This window comes from Chrysochloris asiatica, unplaced genomic scaffold (assembly GCF_000296735.1).
Source record: "Chrysochloris asiatica unplaced genomic scaffold, ChrAsi1.0 scaffold00033, whole genome shotgun sequence".
NCBI lineage: Eukaryota > Metazoa > Chordata > Mammalia > Afrosoricida > Chrysochloridae > Chrysochloris > Chrysochloris asiatica.
Genome location: NW_006408551.1, coordinates 16,457,126 through 16,474,693, shown reverse-complemented (window position 1 = coordinate 16,474,693; position 17,568 = coordinate 16,457,126). Strand labels below are relative to the sequence as shown.

The window sequence follows — 17,568 nt, the reverse complement described above, 5'->3', positions numbered from 1 at the left end:
GCTTACTTCCCTTTTTGAAAAATGAACATCACCTTTTTCTGGCTTTGTTAGCTGAATGAAAGGATACATCAGCATTTCGTCTCATTTAGAAATACAAGTTAAAAATCATCAAGTAAATGCCTACAAGATTATACAAAAGAGAGAGAGAATAGTATCTATTCCTTATCTTTGGTGTTCTAAACAGGAATCACTACGGCAGTGAGCGGGTTTGGGCGCTGTTTCCTATATGAATGCCCGACGTCACAAGAGCAACTCATTCCTTGTTGGTATGCAGTGCAGTGATTGACTAACCGGATTCCAACTTCCTCTCACCCACCCACTCTTGCTTATCAGAGCAACAAACTATTAGTAGGTTAAGAAAAAAGAAAACAGTAATTAAAAGTTGCATTGTTAAACTGTGTGTCCCCTGTGTTACAGCAGTTTTTCACTAAACCTGGGACTGTGAAGGGATTACAAAGAAGGTGATTAATATAGTCCTTTTTAAGGTTATGTGATTTCTCCCCCCACCCCCGCCCTTCCCTACCCCTCCCCACCCCTCCCCAGATGAAAAGTGGAAAGACCATGGCAATACAGAATAAGTGGTCACTGCAGTGTCTTCTCCCTTCAAAAGATCCAACTGCTGCTGAGGTAGAAGTTGAAGGTTGGCGCCCCCTAATCCTCTTCCGCAGACTCTTGTGAGGATGTCTCTTCAGTCTCCTCCTGCAACACACAAAGAGCACAACCGTTACTGTGAACCCTGTTCTTGCAAACAGCTCAGAGGTGACCTGTTTCCACAACACATTATGCACGTCTCGAAAGGGGAAGAGGAGGATTGGCAAGCTGCTCATTCTAGGCCTTCTGGAACCTTAACTGAGGAATCCAGGTGCTCTTTCCCAGAGCAGTCGTTAGCCGCTGTTGACTTAGGATTTGACATCATGGCAGCTCATCAGCAAATGCAACTGTTTTCCTATCCAGAGAACGTCAGGCCAATGTAAGCTTACTCACCAACTAGAGTACAAAACAACATATTTTTCTCTGACAGCAAGCTGGTATTCATTATTTTCAGAAACCAGCATACAAGTAAGGCAACATACATTTAGAGGTTGCTTTCTGAAGGCATGAACAAATCCCTCCTTCAATATTGACAATAACAGTTGTTGTTGTTATGTGCCGTGGAGTCGGTCCTGACCCATAGCGACCCTGTACAGGGTTTCCGAGGCTGTAAATCTTTACGGGAGCAGAAAGCCTCATCGTTCTCCCGAGGAACAGCTGGTGGTTTCGAACTGCTGACCCTGAGATTAGCAGCCCGATTCGTAACCACTATGCTACCAGAGTATCATGTCCAAAATAAGTGCTCTGGTGGCGCAATGGTTAAACGCTTAGCTGCTACACAGAGGAAGGTTCGGAGACCTGCTCCTGTCAAGATTACAGGGGTTCTTAACAACAGTCACAGAACGACGCGTCGTGTGTGTGACCTCTGCGCCGAAATGCGCAGGAGCGTCGCAGCAGTCTGAGAGTCTGAGAAAGAGCTGCGGAGCGGGCTATTAGCTGCCTTGCCAAATCTATTTCCTCATTCTCGTATTTATTAAAGCACATTTTAAGACGATGACCCAAATTTGGCATAACTGCTTAATCTCAACACTAAAGCCACATCAACCAAACATTTAATGGTGGGCTGGCCAGGCAGAGAAAATCTAATATATATGTTTTTGCAGGGCTTTCTCTTCATATAAATCTAACTACTTCTTGCCTTTTGCCTTTTTTTTTTTCTTCCCCCCCTGACTCCTTATGGCTCTGGAATTTGTTGGGGTTTCTGCAAGCCTGCTTGAGCTGTGCGGCCCTCTTTACTTTTGCTTATTTAACAACTGCGCAGTACCTTTCAGGACATGGGTGGTAAAGCGGAGACAATAAACATTTCTGATAAAAGCATCGTTAGCGAGAGGATGATTTTTATCAAACGCTGCAGTCTCCTAGGACGGCATGTGAAACAGACGTAGGAGAAGAGGTAAACATTTACTCCTGCAGCTAACGAAGCCCCTTTAAGAATCCTGCTTAAAACAGCTTCTAACAGTCTTCATACTTTAATAGATTTGATTTTCCACATGGCTTCATTTTGTCTGGGTGGCTAACTGACACAATTTATACCTCTCTTCCTTTCCCAGGTCACTACAGTACACCCTTCAGTAAAGCATGCCTTAAAGCTTGTCTGCATTATATGACCAAACTTCCATTCATTAGTGTTTGAAACACTTCAGCTGTGAAGGGCTCCTAAATGCTACCATGTGTGACACTTGTGCGTAAGAGCAACAAACGGGAAGGAAAAAAATCACCCCCTCCCTCCTCTGAATGGGCGCTCACATGAGTCCGTGCGAGAGCATGCGCGCGTACACGCACGCACACACACACACACACGCACACACACACACGCTCGCTCTACCCTGGGTTGTCATCACAGTCCCTGCTTCCTACAAACCCTTTCTCAACCGTTTTAGATACTCTCATCCCCAAAAGACAGAGAGCTGTAAATTCTGGGAATAAACACACATACAAATGAATGGAATACAGCTTCAAAAATGTAACCACAGCAGCATCAAGTCAGATTTCACACCGATTTTGTTTAGTCTGCTTTGGGTTATGTGGGAAATGTGGAACGTATGAAGCTACCTCCCCTTTGTTCCCAACCCCCAAGCCGCGGGCTTCACATATTTAAGCAGCAGGTTTACCTCTTGACTAGGCAACAGGCCATGACCCAGAGACTCTCTCTGGAGTCCTGGCCTCAAAGGAGGATGTAGCATGATCAAAGCCAAGGACAGAAGAAAGAGAGACAAGCCAAGGTTCAGCTACCCTCCGACCTTGACTTTTCACTTGACATCTAAGTCCCACAACATCACTAAGCTATTCAGCAGAGACACTTTTCATTCTTCCCCCAAAGACTCATTATGACAGGAGGTGTGGATCCGGGTTCCTAGCCGGATGCAGACCACAGACTAAAAGAAGCAGCGGATTTCATTCCTTCTCACCGTTAACAAATGGACAGAATTCAAGTCAAGTTGGAGAGTGTCCTGGATCTAGTTGTGATAATTCCATTCCGAATAGCTTGAATTTTCTATACAATCTGGAAACCAGAGGACTTCCAAATCCGGAAGGAAACAGAATCCTAAGGCCGAGAATTTACAGAGACTATGTACCAGATGGAATGTGATCAGCCTTTCAACACATTGCCAGAAACTTTGCTTGGTTTGAGTTGGTAATGCTTCTGATATTTAAGTGGTTTATTCAAATCCCTTAGACATAACTCAGCTGAAAACGATGGTCTCTGGTGTTGTTTCCTTTACTTAGCAGCTCTTTGTTGTTGCGTTCTGTCAAGTCAATTTCAGCTCACAGTGATCCTATAGGACAATGTAGAACTGTCTCTTAGGGTTTCCTGGGCTGTAATCTTTATGTAAGCTGATTGCCAGTCTAGTCTCCTGTGAGGTGGCTGGTGTGTTTGAACCTGTAACCTTTCTGCACCACCAGGCCCATAACAGTTCTTACCACAACACAAATGTTTTCTTAGTGTAGCTTTCCTGCTGACTTTGAAATTCTAGTAGCTGTATAGTATATAGTGCAAGGAAGGAGGCCAGTGTCACATTGACTAAGTATTCAACTGCTAACCAAAACTTTTTCCACTCCATGGGAAAAAGATACAGCTGTCCGCTGCCTTGGAAACCCTATGGGGCAGTTCTACTCTGTCCTTACAGGGCTGCTATGAATTGTGAATGACTGAATCAACTTGCTGGTAGTGGGTTTGTTTTTTGTTTATAGTGCAAGGATGAGGCATTGGTGGCGGCGTGGTAGAATCCTCACCTTCCATTTAGGAGACCTGGGTTCAATTGCAGGCAATGCTGCTCATGTGCACCAACCACCCTGCTGTCAGTGGAGGCTTGCGTGATGCTAGGATGCTGGGAACAGACTGCAGCAGAGCTTCCAGATTAAGACTATGAAGAAAGGCCTTACAATCTGTTTCTGAAAAACTAACCAATGAAAATCCTAGGGTTCACAATGGTCTGGTCTGCAACTGATCAGGGAGATGGCACAGGACAGGGCTACATCTTGTATTGAGCATGGGGTCGCCACCCACCTCCCCCCTCACCAGCAGCTAACAACAACAGCAGCGCTAGCATGTCAGAGTGGGAGTCTCACTCCATTTAACCGTTGGAAAAAACCTGGCTCTCAAGAGCTTAGAAGAAGAGTTCTCTCAAATGTCTCATTGTCAAGGAAGCACTCTCTTCTTGGCACAGTCCCCCTGGCCAGCCTACACAGGGAGGCATGGATGCCAGGCAGATGATGTTGGCAAACATGTGGCACTTCTCACCTTTGCACACCTCAGCTCTCCCCTTTCCGGTGACTTGGGCTTTTGCTACATGTGGAGTTATTATGACACAAGTGTGGTATCATTCAGGGAATGACTCTATGTTAGGAAGGAAGGCGTATTGGAAAACCCACTTGGATGGTCACTGTCTGGCCAAACACAGGGCCCTTCTGTCGTGGAGGGCGGAGGACAGAAGCAGGGGATGTGGGGAAGGAATGACAGGCTCTGACACCCACAAAGAATCTTATTTCAGAAGCAGAGTAGTCAGTAGGGACTCTTAGTTTCAATTTTCTTCAGGAGCTTTAAAGAAACTGCCACTTACTGTAGACCCGAGTTTACACCGAGATGCTTTTAGAAATGCCTTACAACATACACGAGAGGGACTCTGAGAGTGTGTAGTCCCCTCAAGGGTACATTTCAAATTATAAATCAAACCAGTTACCAGCAAGTCGATTCCGACTCATGATGGTCCCATGTGTCAGAGGAGACACGTAATCCCCAGGAATTTTCATGGCAGATTTTTCTTAAGTTGATCACCAGGACTTTCTTGCAAGGCATCTCTGGGTGGACTCAACCTCTATCCTTTTGGTTAGGAATCGATAGTGTTAGCTGTTTGCACCACCCGGAAACTCTTTTCAAGTAATAGAGAATGAAATGATATAGGCAAGAATTGTACACATCATATTAGAGGCTAGTGTGCAACGTGGGAAGGCCAAATAGCAGTTCTCTGGTCAAAGAGATTTACCTGTTGGAACAGGACTTCAGGGATGCACGATAAATGGGCTTTTCAATGTGGAAATGCACAGTGATATTTTCATAAGCATCAGCCATTAAGCCTTTAAACACTGAGCAGCTTGCAACCATCAACATCACTACTTTACAAAGTCAACTGAGGCTGCAGCACTGTGAGTGTGGACCACAAATTCTTTGGTAGAAAAATGATTAGAGTAAATGGGGAGTAGACAAAGTTGGGGAACCATATTATTATTATTATTGGAAAGTGTACTTATTTTGCCTTAGTTTTCCTTCTGTTCATTGAATGAAAAATTGAATAAATATATAATCTTTCCCCAGGTTACAAATGAGATCCATTTCTAACTGTGTCTTTAAGAATTTGTAGGTAAGTCAGAACTGGTGCATACGGTTCTTATTTAGCCTGACTTTAGTGCAAGAAAAGCCTTGAAGCCTTTTCAATGATTTAAAAGCTGCACATGCACCAAGCGAAGGTGATTTTGATGAAGAATTTGTTGTGAGTGGGGCTGGTTCAGTCATTTCAAAATGAGAGCAAATTTACATAACATTAAGGACAAGCAGGAGCTACCTGTAAGTCAGATGTTCGAAACTGGGGGCTGCGTGTAACTCAGTGATATTTATTGCTTTTAATTCCTTGACTAAGCATGAAAAAAAAAAAAAAAATCCTCTGAAACCCAGACAGATAGTCTACACACATCACCATTCTTTTGATCTGGTGCAAAATGCATGTGGCATATACCTTGGGGTACACTATCGCTAAACCCTGTACCAGTTGCCCTCTAGTTTAGACTCGTGGTGACCGCAGGCCTTTTACAGTAGAACTATTCCATAGCATTTTCTTATCTGTGAACTTTCAGAAGCCGATTGCCAGCCTTTTCTTCCAAGGAGCCTCTGAGTGGGTTTGGATTGCCAACATTTGGTTAATAGCCCAGTACTTAATGGTTTGCCCCTAGTTAAAAAGGAGGAAGAAAACAACCAGTATCCAAACTCAACCCCTAGTGCTTAATGGACTCTTAAAATGTCTTCGAGTTTAATCACTGATCTTAACATACAGACATTGGGAAGTTCAAGATTTAGAGCTGAGAGCCGAGGTTCGGAATTTGATTTTCAGATGCGGACTAAACAGCAGGTCTGCAGTACAGGGAAATCTGTGATACCTAAATGGAACCCGGGAGTGGAAACGCTCTCCAGCTAAATGTTGTGTCATCCTGATGCCTCTCTTTATAGTGGTTGTTGTGTGCTGTTGAGATGATTCCAACTCATGAGACCCTATAGAACATAATAGAACCGCAAAACAAGGATTCTTAGGCTGGTTGAAATCATAGAGCTTATAGTTAGCTGCCAAGTGCTTAGCCACTGAGCCATTAGGCCTCCTTTTTGTAAGGAGCGCAAAATCACAGAAGCCTGTGTCGTGTTGGCTTTATTAAGTCCTGGTAACATTGAAGGCTAAAAATATACTTGTAATTCAAGCCATCTTAACAGTAAACCTACAAATACCTGACAATCTAGAAAGGATGGTCACAGTTTAATGAACTATTCTTCTTGATATCTTAAAAGCTCAACTCCTTAAGGACTCTGAGACATTTAGGAGTGTTCATAACATCTCACACCTTTGTTGTTATGTGCTGTGGAGTCGGTTCCGACCCATAGCGACCCTGTACAGGGTTTCCGAGGCGGTAAATCTTTACGGGAGCAGAAAGCCTCATCTTTCTCCCACGGAACAGCTGGTAGTTTCGAACTACTGACCCTGAGCTTTGCAGCCCGATTTGTAACCACTGCGCTACCAGAGCTCTTTTCTCACACCTTCTCCTAAAAGAAATAAAGAACTCTCCTCCTGAATGCCAAGGACAAGGAATCCATTTGTCAAGCTCCTTTTAGGTGACCCACAAGACCACAAAAAGATTTTCTATTTCTCTGTCAGATATTTTAATTTAAAATACAATGGGATGTTCAAGTTAATGGAAATTGATTATTTCCACCAGCTGGGAAATATTAAATATTAATAAAACATATTAAATGAAATATATATGATCGTTTCATTCCATTTCTCCACAACTTTTTGAATCCCCCTCGTATAGACCATATAATCTGAAAAATGGAAGGATTTCTCATGGAAATGCTAGGCTTGCAATATGTTTTTCAGAAGAAAGTCTAAGTTGGGAACTTTATAGCATTTGCCCTTCATCTTTTCATATATTAGCTTTGCTGTTATTGTTAGCTGGCGTCTGCCACTGAGTAGGTCTCAACTCTGTGGCGAGCTCATTTACAATGGGGAGGGGACTTTTATGTGTATAAATATGTAATAAGCTTTAGAAGAACTACTTTGCATGCATTACCATCAGCTTAATTTTGAAGGCAGTTTTGATGGCTTTGGGGGAGCCATGTTTGATGTAAAGAAGGTTGAATGTAGATGTCACTCACCACTGGTACTAATCCTGTACTTACTGGTCCCGTAAATTTGGCCTTATTTCCACGCTAACTGACTGATGGTATAATCTGCATCTATGCACTGCTGGGTTTTGTGAGAGAAAAATGCGACAACTTAATGGGAAAACTATGAAAAAGAGTAAAAATCCTGCTATGAAAAATAGTAAAAATTACTATTGTGGAACTGTGATTGTTAATTACAGTTACTCATTTTGTACTTTTTTTTTTTTTTTTAGGATTAAGAAAGAAAGAAAGAAAGAAAGAAAGAAAGAAAGAAAGAAAGAAAAGAAAGAAAGAAAGAAAGAAAGAAAAAGATCTATGATTGAACCCAAACCAAAACCAGCTGCCATCAAGCTGGTTCTGATTCATGGTAATACCATGTGTTTCAAAGTAGAACTGCTCCAAGGTTTGCAAGGTTATGACTTTTGGAAACAGACTGCCATACCTTTCTTCTGAGGTGATGCAGGGTGGGTTAAAATCACCTATTTTTTGGTTAGCAGTCAAATGCTTAATCTGTTACTAAGCAATGTTCTCAAGGTACAGTAAAATGACATCTTAGCTTCCTAAAATGTACTCCTGTTTACCTAATTTGAGCCCTCAATCAGTCACTGAAAATATTGCAACAAAGGTAACAAAAGTCCCTGGTTAACAACACATGTTTCTTTAAGACAACAACAAAATGAAAAACAAACTTTGTTAGACAGAAGTGTATTTTCAAGAATCAGGATCCCCCAAGTCATGACATCTTAGGGCCATGGGTTTGATTAATTTTCATTGCAATTTCCAATTCTGAATTAATCAGTGTTTGCTGACTGAAGGAGCCTCATGTTGAAAAACAGCTAGACACATAGTAAAAGGACCTTCACAGGAAGAGAACAGTCAGAAGAAGGAAACTGATTTCAACATTTCCAAAACTATTCTACTATTTATACAAAGTAGTTTTCAAAAACAATTAGGATTAGGTTAAGGACTGGTTAATGGTTGTATTCCAGATTTCTTACTTATTTTTATGGTACAATGAGAAACCTTTTCTCATTGTTTTCTGTAAGCATAAAGTTGTGTAAAACTCTTGCAATTGTTGTCAAGAAACAGATCATTTCTGGATTTTAATCACTGTTTTGCACTACATGTTTATTATCCTGAGATGTGACCATTGGATAAGATTATGAAAATGTCAATAACGATATAGCAGAATCAACAAATATTCAATAGACATCTCAGTGGCCACCAAGCATTGCCTAAATGGAAAGCTAGTATCCTGGGCAAAGCAACACATTTCTACTCAAACATTAAAGAAATTTCTTATCAAGATCAGGCTTTAAAACCTGTTGCTATTTGCTCCATGTTAATTTGTGTCAGTTTGAACCAAAACAGACAAGAAAAAAAAAATACTGCAATATGAATAGGGAAATCAGGAAGATACTTTTATTTCATATTTAGCATAACCCACAGACATCTCCTCATAATTAAAAACCATACTTTAAAAAAAAAAAACAAAAACTTCTAGAGAAAATCTGTCACATGTAGGAAACACTAAAATTTGCCTTTTGCAATTTTATAAATTGTCCAAAATTGGAGTGATGTTCTCTGACTTCTTGTTGGAAGTCAGATCATCTCTACAAGACATTCCTTGCCAAGAAATAGCTGATGTCATCCTGCCCTATCCCTTTATTGTAACTGTGAGGTAAACGAGTCATCTCTTTACTGTTGATAACCATTCTGATACACTGCTTCTATCTTCCAATTTGACTTTTCCCCCAAACTCTTCTCTAGTTCCTCTTCTAATATATTCCTGTGCTGTGATAGTCTTGCATTGACTTCATTGCAAGGGTTAAATATTAGTTTCTACTTGGCTCTCTCCTTTTTTCTTTACCTCTACAATGTCAGAGGTCAGGGGTTAAGTCAAAAAGTATTTCCTATACAACAAAACAGCACCACTCAGGATCAGCTTTGATATGCCTCTTAATGTTTTGCCAGTTGGTACCAAACATTTACTGGCCCACAAAATGTTTTACCAGCTTGAAAGAGCATAAGTAGGAAAATAAATAAATCAGTATTCTTTATGACTTGGGTGGTATAAATCACCATGCTCCCTGAGTCAGTAGAAGAATGACTATTTGCATTCTGATTTATTATGAACTGTTCACTGCATTGGCCAAGGTACCACGTAAAAGACGAGTGTTAGAGTGAGAATGCTCCCCTCTCCTTCTCCTCTCTCCTTTGTATGTCTAGACTAAGAACCCCCAGTAAAAATGCCTTCTTTGAGAACAACATGCTGACTGCAATTCATCAACTTGCTTGTCCCAAAATCAAATCTCTCATTTTGCTCCAAACAATGTTTAGGTTGTCTGAAATATAAACATCCTCACAACTGCTCTTGAAGTCTCTGTAAAAACATTCAACTTTTTTTCTTTTTAAAGGGAGAGGAAAAAAAAATCCCCTGATAACCAAGGCTTGTGGAGATTCCTCTGCCCCAGTGCACACCACCCATAGAAGATGTTACTTGCAGGTAAAAGCTTTTATTTCGAAACAGAAAGCATTGTTTTCCATCTCTGTGATGCTGAGAACACTCCAATTCTTTTCTGAAAAACTGAAAAGAAGAAACAGGTTTCTACCTGCCCTAATTGCTAGAGGTATAGCTTGCCAGGGCTGCAGAATGAGACAAGTAGCTTGAAAGGAAGAACTTAGGGTTTTAAAATCCTGTTTTCCCCTTGGGTAGGGGTTGAGGGGAGAAAGAAAAACATCGGAATTATATGAAATGAGGTGCTTCTAATCTCAGTTTAAAGTCTTAAAAGGCAGAGAAATCAAGAAACAATAAGGTATTTGATAAGCTGCCTGCAAGGCCTTTTCAGATAGAGAAAGATATATTCTTGTCAAAATAAAAATTTGAGAGACAAATCTTCCCCTATTAATAATAATAACCTGATGTTTTTATGGTGTTTCTTTCATTAAAAAAAAAAGACAAAAATGACTATGATTTCCTACTAACATGAAGAATGCAACCTCTATTGGCTAGAATTCAACTGTTTCAAATTCCTGAAAAACTAGGAAATGAGCTAATTTCTCTTTACTGCTTATTTTATCAGTTTAAATGAAAATATAGTAGAGTTCCCCAGTAAGCTTTGTTTTCACTAGTTTTGGACTAAAAAAAAAAAAAGTGAGTGTGGAAATTACAGATTTTCCCCTTTACATTTTTAAGACATGATGAACTTTCCAATTCGGATTATGGGAACACTTGAGGTTTGCAGCTAATGGTACCTGGTAAGAGTTTCCAAACGTAACATTCACTGTGGGGGCTTCCTTTAAATTTTCTCTTTGACCACATGCACTTATGTACAAACATACAGGCATATCTAGATTTTGAGACTGATTACGCTTCAGAATTTTTCTTCTCAGAATGAACTTTTTGCTGATTTGCATCTCATAAGAAGGGGCATATGTGAAGCTCTGAAGAGGTTTCAGAATGTGATGACACTAATCCTACTTTAAAATGTTGTTGTTAAGTGCAGTCAAGTCGGTTCCAACCCATAGTGACACTGTATGGGGTTTCTGAGGAGTGGTTGGTGAGCTTGAACCACCGACCTTGCGGTCTAGCACATTTATCCACAGTGCCACACCAGGACTCCTACTTTATAAAAGAGCCTTTATAATTCATGTCCATGTGGCACACATACAAGGAAGGCAACTCTGACTACCTTAGACCAGAGCAATTACTCTAACACTTCCTCCTTAGTTAAAAAAATCCTTATTTAAAAAATATGCAATGAAAATATTTTAAGATGCAAAAAGTAGCAGCTTTGGTCTAAATATTAGACATCTAGACTTTGTGAGAATATAATTATCTGGAAGTGAAAACCCTAGCAGCCAAAAATAAATAAATAAAAACTTAAAACTACTTCCTGGAATTTATAGACATTTGAATCCTCTCATAATGTTCTTATAATTTTGAACCTCCCACAGGTGTGGCACTGTGGGAGCAGCACTGGACGGCTTGAACGGCAAGGTCGGTGGTTCAAACTCACCAGTTGTTGCTCCTCACAAACCATACACAGGGTCGCTATGAGTCAGAACCTGCTCGACAGCACCTAACAACGACAATAAAATGTTCTTGGAAGTAAAGAGAGAGGTATTATTATCCCATTTCATAGGTGGATAAATAGGGTCACAGGCACGGAGGATAGAATGTAAAACCTGGGTCTTCTAACCTTTTGCTGAGCTCTTTGCTCAGGTGTTGTGGCTGTTGTTACGAGCTGTCAAGCTGGTTCCAACTGACAGAGACCCTGTATAGGGTTTCTGAAAGTGGCTGGTGGGTTTGAACTGCCGACCTTTTAGTTAGCAGCTCAGTGCTTATCCTACAGCACCACACCAGATACAAAATATTTAATTGTGCTAAAATCTTTACCACATCAAAATCAGATCTGAATGTAATCCCCCAGAGTACTGCTGATGAAGAGAGGACAGGAGTCTGAGTTAATTCACACTGCCACAATGGAAAAGGAAATGGGTATTTTGAAAGAAACAGATGGAAAACTATAAAGTCTTCTGAATGTAGTGTAAAATTTACATCATCCTCCACGAACTTCCATGCCATTATTGTTAAGTGCCTTCGAGTCATTTCAGACTCATAGAGACCCTGTATAGGGTTTCCGAGGAGCGGCTGCTTAGTTTGAACTGTCAACCTTGCGGTTCAAACTGACCTTGCAGTCCAGTGCCTTATCCCACAGTGCCACATCAGGATTCCGAACTTCCATGTAGCCCATATTTATATAATTCATCATTATGTCCTTAGACAATACAGATTAGGACAATACATATTCTCGTTGCCAATTCTACATCTGAACCTCTCTCCTTCAAAGTGTTAATTTCAGGCAGGGATTCTAAAACAGTCATACCCATCAAGTGAAGATCATTCTGTAATAGTCCTGCTTCTTTGGGAAAAAAAAACAACAAAGCAAAACCTGTATGCCTAGGATTGCTCTTGTGTAATGTTTTGGCGTATTAATGCCCAGTTTGCAATTTGATCTTGCCACCACATCATTCCCACTTATGATTTATTCGTTCCTGCCTTTCTCCTTTTGTTTATGCCATTCATATCTCATCTATAATGCCATCCTTTCTCTCCCTGATTTATGTCTCCATTTTCTCTTGGGCATCTGAACAACAAAAACGAAGATCAAAACTATTTTAGGAACAATGCTCTCAATAATCTACGGCACTGCACTCATTCATTTAGATCCCTCATGTTCCCATATGTGCTGGTAGTCCGGGTTCAGAGGTTTTCTCACGTGGGTACACAGAATGCCTTCGCCTCTGGCTGCACGCTAGAATCACTTAGCGAGCTTATAAAATAATACTTACGCTTGGGGCCTCTACCTCAGACCAAATAACCAGAACCTCTGGAGGTTGGGGTCAGTGGCATGTAGGTAAATGTTTTACAACTTGATCTCTAGGGGAAAAAGGCCCTGATTTGTAGTGTTTGCTGATTTCTATGGTGTAAACACTCTCACCCCAGCTATTTCATGCTGCTTGTCATCAATGAATGTAGACTAGGGAAGACATGTTTATAATTGGATTACAAGGGCTGGCCCTCACACACTACTTATTCGGTGGGGTCCATGCAAGTGTGTGTGTGTTTTTCCAGGTGATGTGAACATACAACCAAGAACCTCTGAACTAGATCACACATTTCCAAAATGCGGTGAATTTGTTCCACTGGTTTTCTCTACACCACTAAGATCAGGAACTGAACCAAAGTTGTTAACAGACTACATCAGGTTGTTAATATAAGGGTCACAACCTGCGATGAGACAGCAGTACTACAGTTTCCTTTAGACATGTATGCACAGAACTTCACACTCACTTCGTCTTGATTTTAGCTTATTGATAAAGGATGTGAGGCTAAATCTATCTGAGGTGTCCTTAAAATGGCACATTTTTATTTATATTTTATTTTGTTTACAAACATGAAGTACTTACTTTTAGAGCTCCTTCCTCCCACCCCTGGCTTTTGGGAGTCAGGGAACAATGAGAATAAGGGTGTGTTTTTTTTAAAATGGTAATTCTGACTTTCTGGCTTTATTCCACTTAAAGCACAAGTGGAATTATTTTAACACATTTTCCCCTGGGTCCTAACATGTGTATAAAAGCTTCAACTCTCTTCCAAGCAGCATTTTTAACGAGATATAAAATCTGCCAGGAGGGCCTTCCCTCAGCAAGGCAGTGCTGTCTTATGTGAAGAGGGTATAGGGCACATCTTTAAAGACTTTCAGGGAAAACTATTCCATGAATATTTTAAATTATTAAAATGTTTTACTATGAAAGATCTGTATAAAAAACTTGGTAACTCATGATACTTGTTAAGAACTCATATTAGCAGGTCTTACATAATTCCTAGCTCTTCTGAGTGTCCATTTCAGCTCAGAAATAGAGAAGAACAGCAAACGTTAAATAAAGAAGAATGTCCTAAAATTATAGTAACAGTTCACACAGTAAGCAATCACAATTTAATTATTCTTTAGTTGTCTTATCTTCAAGATCGACTTTCTCATTAAGCATGATTTCTATGTTCGTATGGTAGTGCTGTAGGATAAGCACTGGACTGCTAACCACAAGGTTGGCAGTTCAAACCCACCAGCTGCTCTGTGGGACAAAGATGAGGCTGTCTGCTCTTGCAGAGATTTACCACCTCGGCAACCCTCCATGGTGTCGCTATGAGTTGGAGTTGACTTGATGGCAATGGATTTGGTTTGGAGAATGCCCGGATTGTGGCGCCCTTGTGACACAGTGGTTAAGCACTCAGCGGCTAATTGAAAGGTTGTTGGTTCAATGCAGCAGTCTGCTCCTGTCAATTACAGTCTTGCACAGCTCACGAAGCAGTTCTAATTTGTCCTGTAGGCTTGCTCTGAGTTGGAATTTGGCAGGAACAAGTAGTTAGGACCAGCAACTCCTGACATGTGGAACAAAGAAGTAAAGCTGGTTCCTAACTTTGATGTTTCCAGAGATTTCAAAGACTGTGATTCAGTTTTTTAAGCTGCAGAATCGGTGTAACTGAGTTATCTACATGGCTAGCTTCTTTTGGGGTCTTTGGAGTTATCAAATATTATGGACTGAATCAATGAACAGAACAGCTTCCAGTCATGAATCATGAATTATGTTCTGCGGCTATTAAGTGTCGTATTAAATCAAAGGGATATGGGGCGAGGACAAAATCTGATGTTTCAGAATCAGGAAAATATGTCAGAAGGTTAAATATTTCTCTTTTTCTTATGGGGCACTGAAATAAAATCATTTTTTTTTTAAATCACTTAAAAACATTTAAAAAGCACATTTACTTTGTACACTAAAGACTTTTGTCTTTGAGGGTTTTTAATGATGCATTCTCAGGATTATAGTCCTGATGTCTTCTGAAGAATACAACAAATTCTCTTTGCAAAAATGCAATGCTGGCATTTTCAAATCTAGAAAAATGCCAATTAAGACTTTAATTTGAGCACATATTTTTCACGTTAGTAATTATGTTAATTGGGAGAAAAAAATATAATGATCACCTCTTACCTGAGCAGGCTTCTTCTGAACCACTTGTTGTGGCTAAGGAAAAACACAAAATAAAAACACAGGTTACATTTTAAAAGGAAACATAAATAATGAGCAAATTAAGTATACATATTATAAATGTATATACAGTGTTGTTGTTGTTAAGTGCCATTGAGTCGGTTCTGACCCATAGCGACCCTGTACAGGGTTTCCGCGGGTATAAATCTTTACGGGAGTAGAAAGCCTCATCTTTCTCCCATGGAGCGGCTGGTAGTTTCGAAACTCTGATCTTAAGGTTCGCAGCCCGATTCATAACCACTTCGCTACCAGAGCTCCTTGTACCTAGACTAAAAACCTGTATATTAGAAGAGAACACAGGGACACTGAATGGTTTAAAGTCAGGAAAAGGTGTGCGGCCAGGGTTTGAGCTCTTTCACAATACTTATTCAATCTGTGTGAATGGCAAATAATCCTAGAAGTTGCATTAAATGAAGAAGAGAGCATGGTATGAGGATTGGAGGAAGGCTCATTAACAGCCTGCAATATGCAGATGATACAATCTTCCTTGCTGGAAGCAAAGAGGACTTTAAACACTTACTGATGAAGATCAAAGAATACAGCCTACAGTTTGGATTACACCTCAATGTAAAGAAAACAAAAATCCTCACAACAGGACTAATAAATAACATAATAAATGGCGAAAGATTGAAGTTGTCAAAGACTTCATTTTGCTTGGATCTACAATCAACACTCATGGGAGCAACAGGTCAAGAAGTTAAACGATGTTTTGCATTAAGGCAATCTGTTATACAAGACCTCTTTTAAAGTGATTAAGCGCAAAGACAGCAATTTGAGGATTAAGGTGTGCCTGACCCATGCCATAGTATTTTCAATTGCCTCATAAGCATTTGTGCAAGTTGGATAGTGAATAAGGAAGACCATAGAATTGATGCATTTGAGTTATGCTGTTAGAGAAGAATATTGAAAGTACCATGGACTTTCAGAAGAACAAACAACTCTGTTGTTGGAACACGTATACCCAGAATGCTCTTAGAAGCCAGGATGGTGAGACTTTGTCTGTCATACTTAGGAAATGTTATCAAGTGGGACCAGACTCCTGGAGAAGAACATCATACTAGGTAAAGTGGAGATTCAGCAGGGGAGGGAGGTTGGATTACAGGGACAGCAGCAACGGGCTCAAGTGTAACAACTGTGAGGCTGGTGAGGGGTCAGGCAGTATTTTGTTCTGTTGCATAGGGTAGCCATCAGCAGGAACTGATTTGATGGCATAAGTCCTAGTGTGGCGCTGTGGGCTAATGCATCAGACTGCAAAGTTGTTTGAACTGCAAGGTCGGTGGTTCAAGCTCACCAGCTGCTCCTTGGAAACCCTATAAAGGGTCGCTATGGGTCAGAATCGACTCGTGGCACTTAACAGCAATTGCAAACTGGGAATAAGTAATGAGGGATCCTTGGGTGGTACAAATGACTAAGCACTGGACTACTAATGAAAATACTGGCAGTTTGAACCCTCCCCGAGACACCTAGGAAAAAAAGCCTAGAGATGTCCTTTTGGTTTAATGACTGTGATGTCATACATCTTTTCATATGTGTTGCACTGTAGGATAAGCCTGGACTACTAACTACAAAGTCTTCAGTTAAAGCCACCAACCACTCCTCGAAAACCCTACACAGGGATCACCATGAGTTGGAACTAAGTTGAAGGCACTTAACAACAACATTGGTCGTTTGCATATCATTTTCTGAGAAATGTATATTAAAATTCTTTTACCATTAAAAATTAGATAATTTGTGTTTTCAATATTGTGCTGTGAGAGTTCTTTACATATTATGAATACAAATTCCTTATCGGATATATGATGTTTTATACGTCCTTCCATACTACGGTTTTTTTTTTTTTTTTTTTACCTTCTTGATAGGTTTGTTTGCAGAATATCTTGTCTCTATTTTGTTTTGAGTAAAACAGCTGAGATAAAAATTTTTTCTACCCAGTCTAATTTGTTTTCCAATAAATTGTTTTTGTTAGGTGCCATAGAGTCGGTACCAACTCATAGCAACCTTATGCACAGCAGACCGAAACACTGCCCGATCCTGGGCCAACCTCACTGCTCTTGCCACGCTTGAGTCTATCAATGCTGCCACTTGGCCAATCCATCTCGTTGGGGTCTTCCTCTTTTTCTCTAACCCTCCACCTTACCAAACATGATATCCTTCTCCAGAGACTGGTCCCTTCTGACAATATGTCTGAAGTATGAGAGACGAAGTTTGGTCATCTTGGTCTCCAAGGAGAACTCTAGCTGCACTTCTTCCAAAACAGATCTATTGGTTCTTCTGGCAGCCCATGGCACTTTGAATATTCTTCTCTAACACAACTCAAATGCATCAGTTCTTCTATGGTCTTCCTTATTTACTGTCCAGTTTCACATGCATACGAGGTTATTTAAAATACCATGGCTTGGGTCAGGTGCACCTTTGTCCTCAAGCTGACATCTTTGCTCTTCAACACT

General features: G+C 40.4%; 1 protein-coding gene across 1 annotated transcript in view; it reads right to left on the bottom strand.

Annotated features, from left to right (window-relative positions):
* Positions 1-651: 651 nt before the first annotated feature.
* The window catches only part of HMGA2 (high mobility group AT-hook 2), a 178,255-nt gene continuing 161,338 nt past the window's right edge, over positions 652-17,568 (bottom strand). The window contains exons 4-5 of the mRNA XM_006859609.1: positions 15,065-15,097; positions 652-699 (exon numbers count right to left, since the gene is read on the bottom strand). Of these exons, the coding sequence (XP_006859671.1) occupies positions 652-699; positions 15,065-15,097 (81 nt within the window). The remainder of the gene's footprint in view (positions 700-15,064; positions 15,098-17,568) is intronic.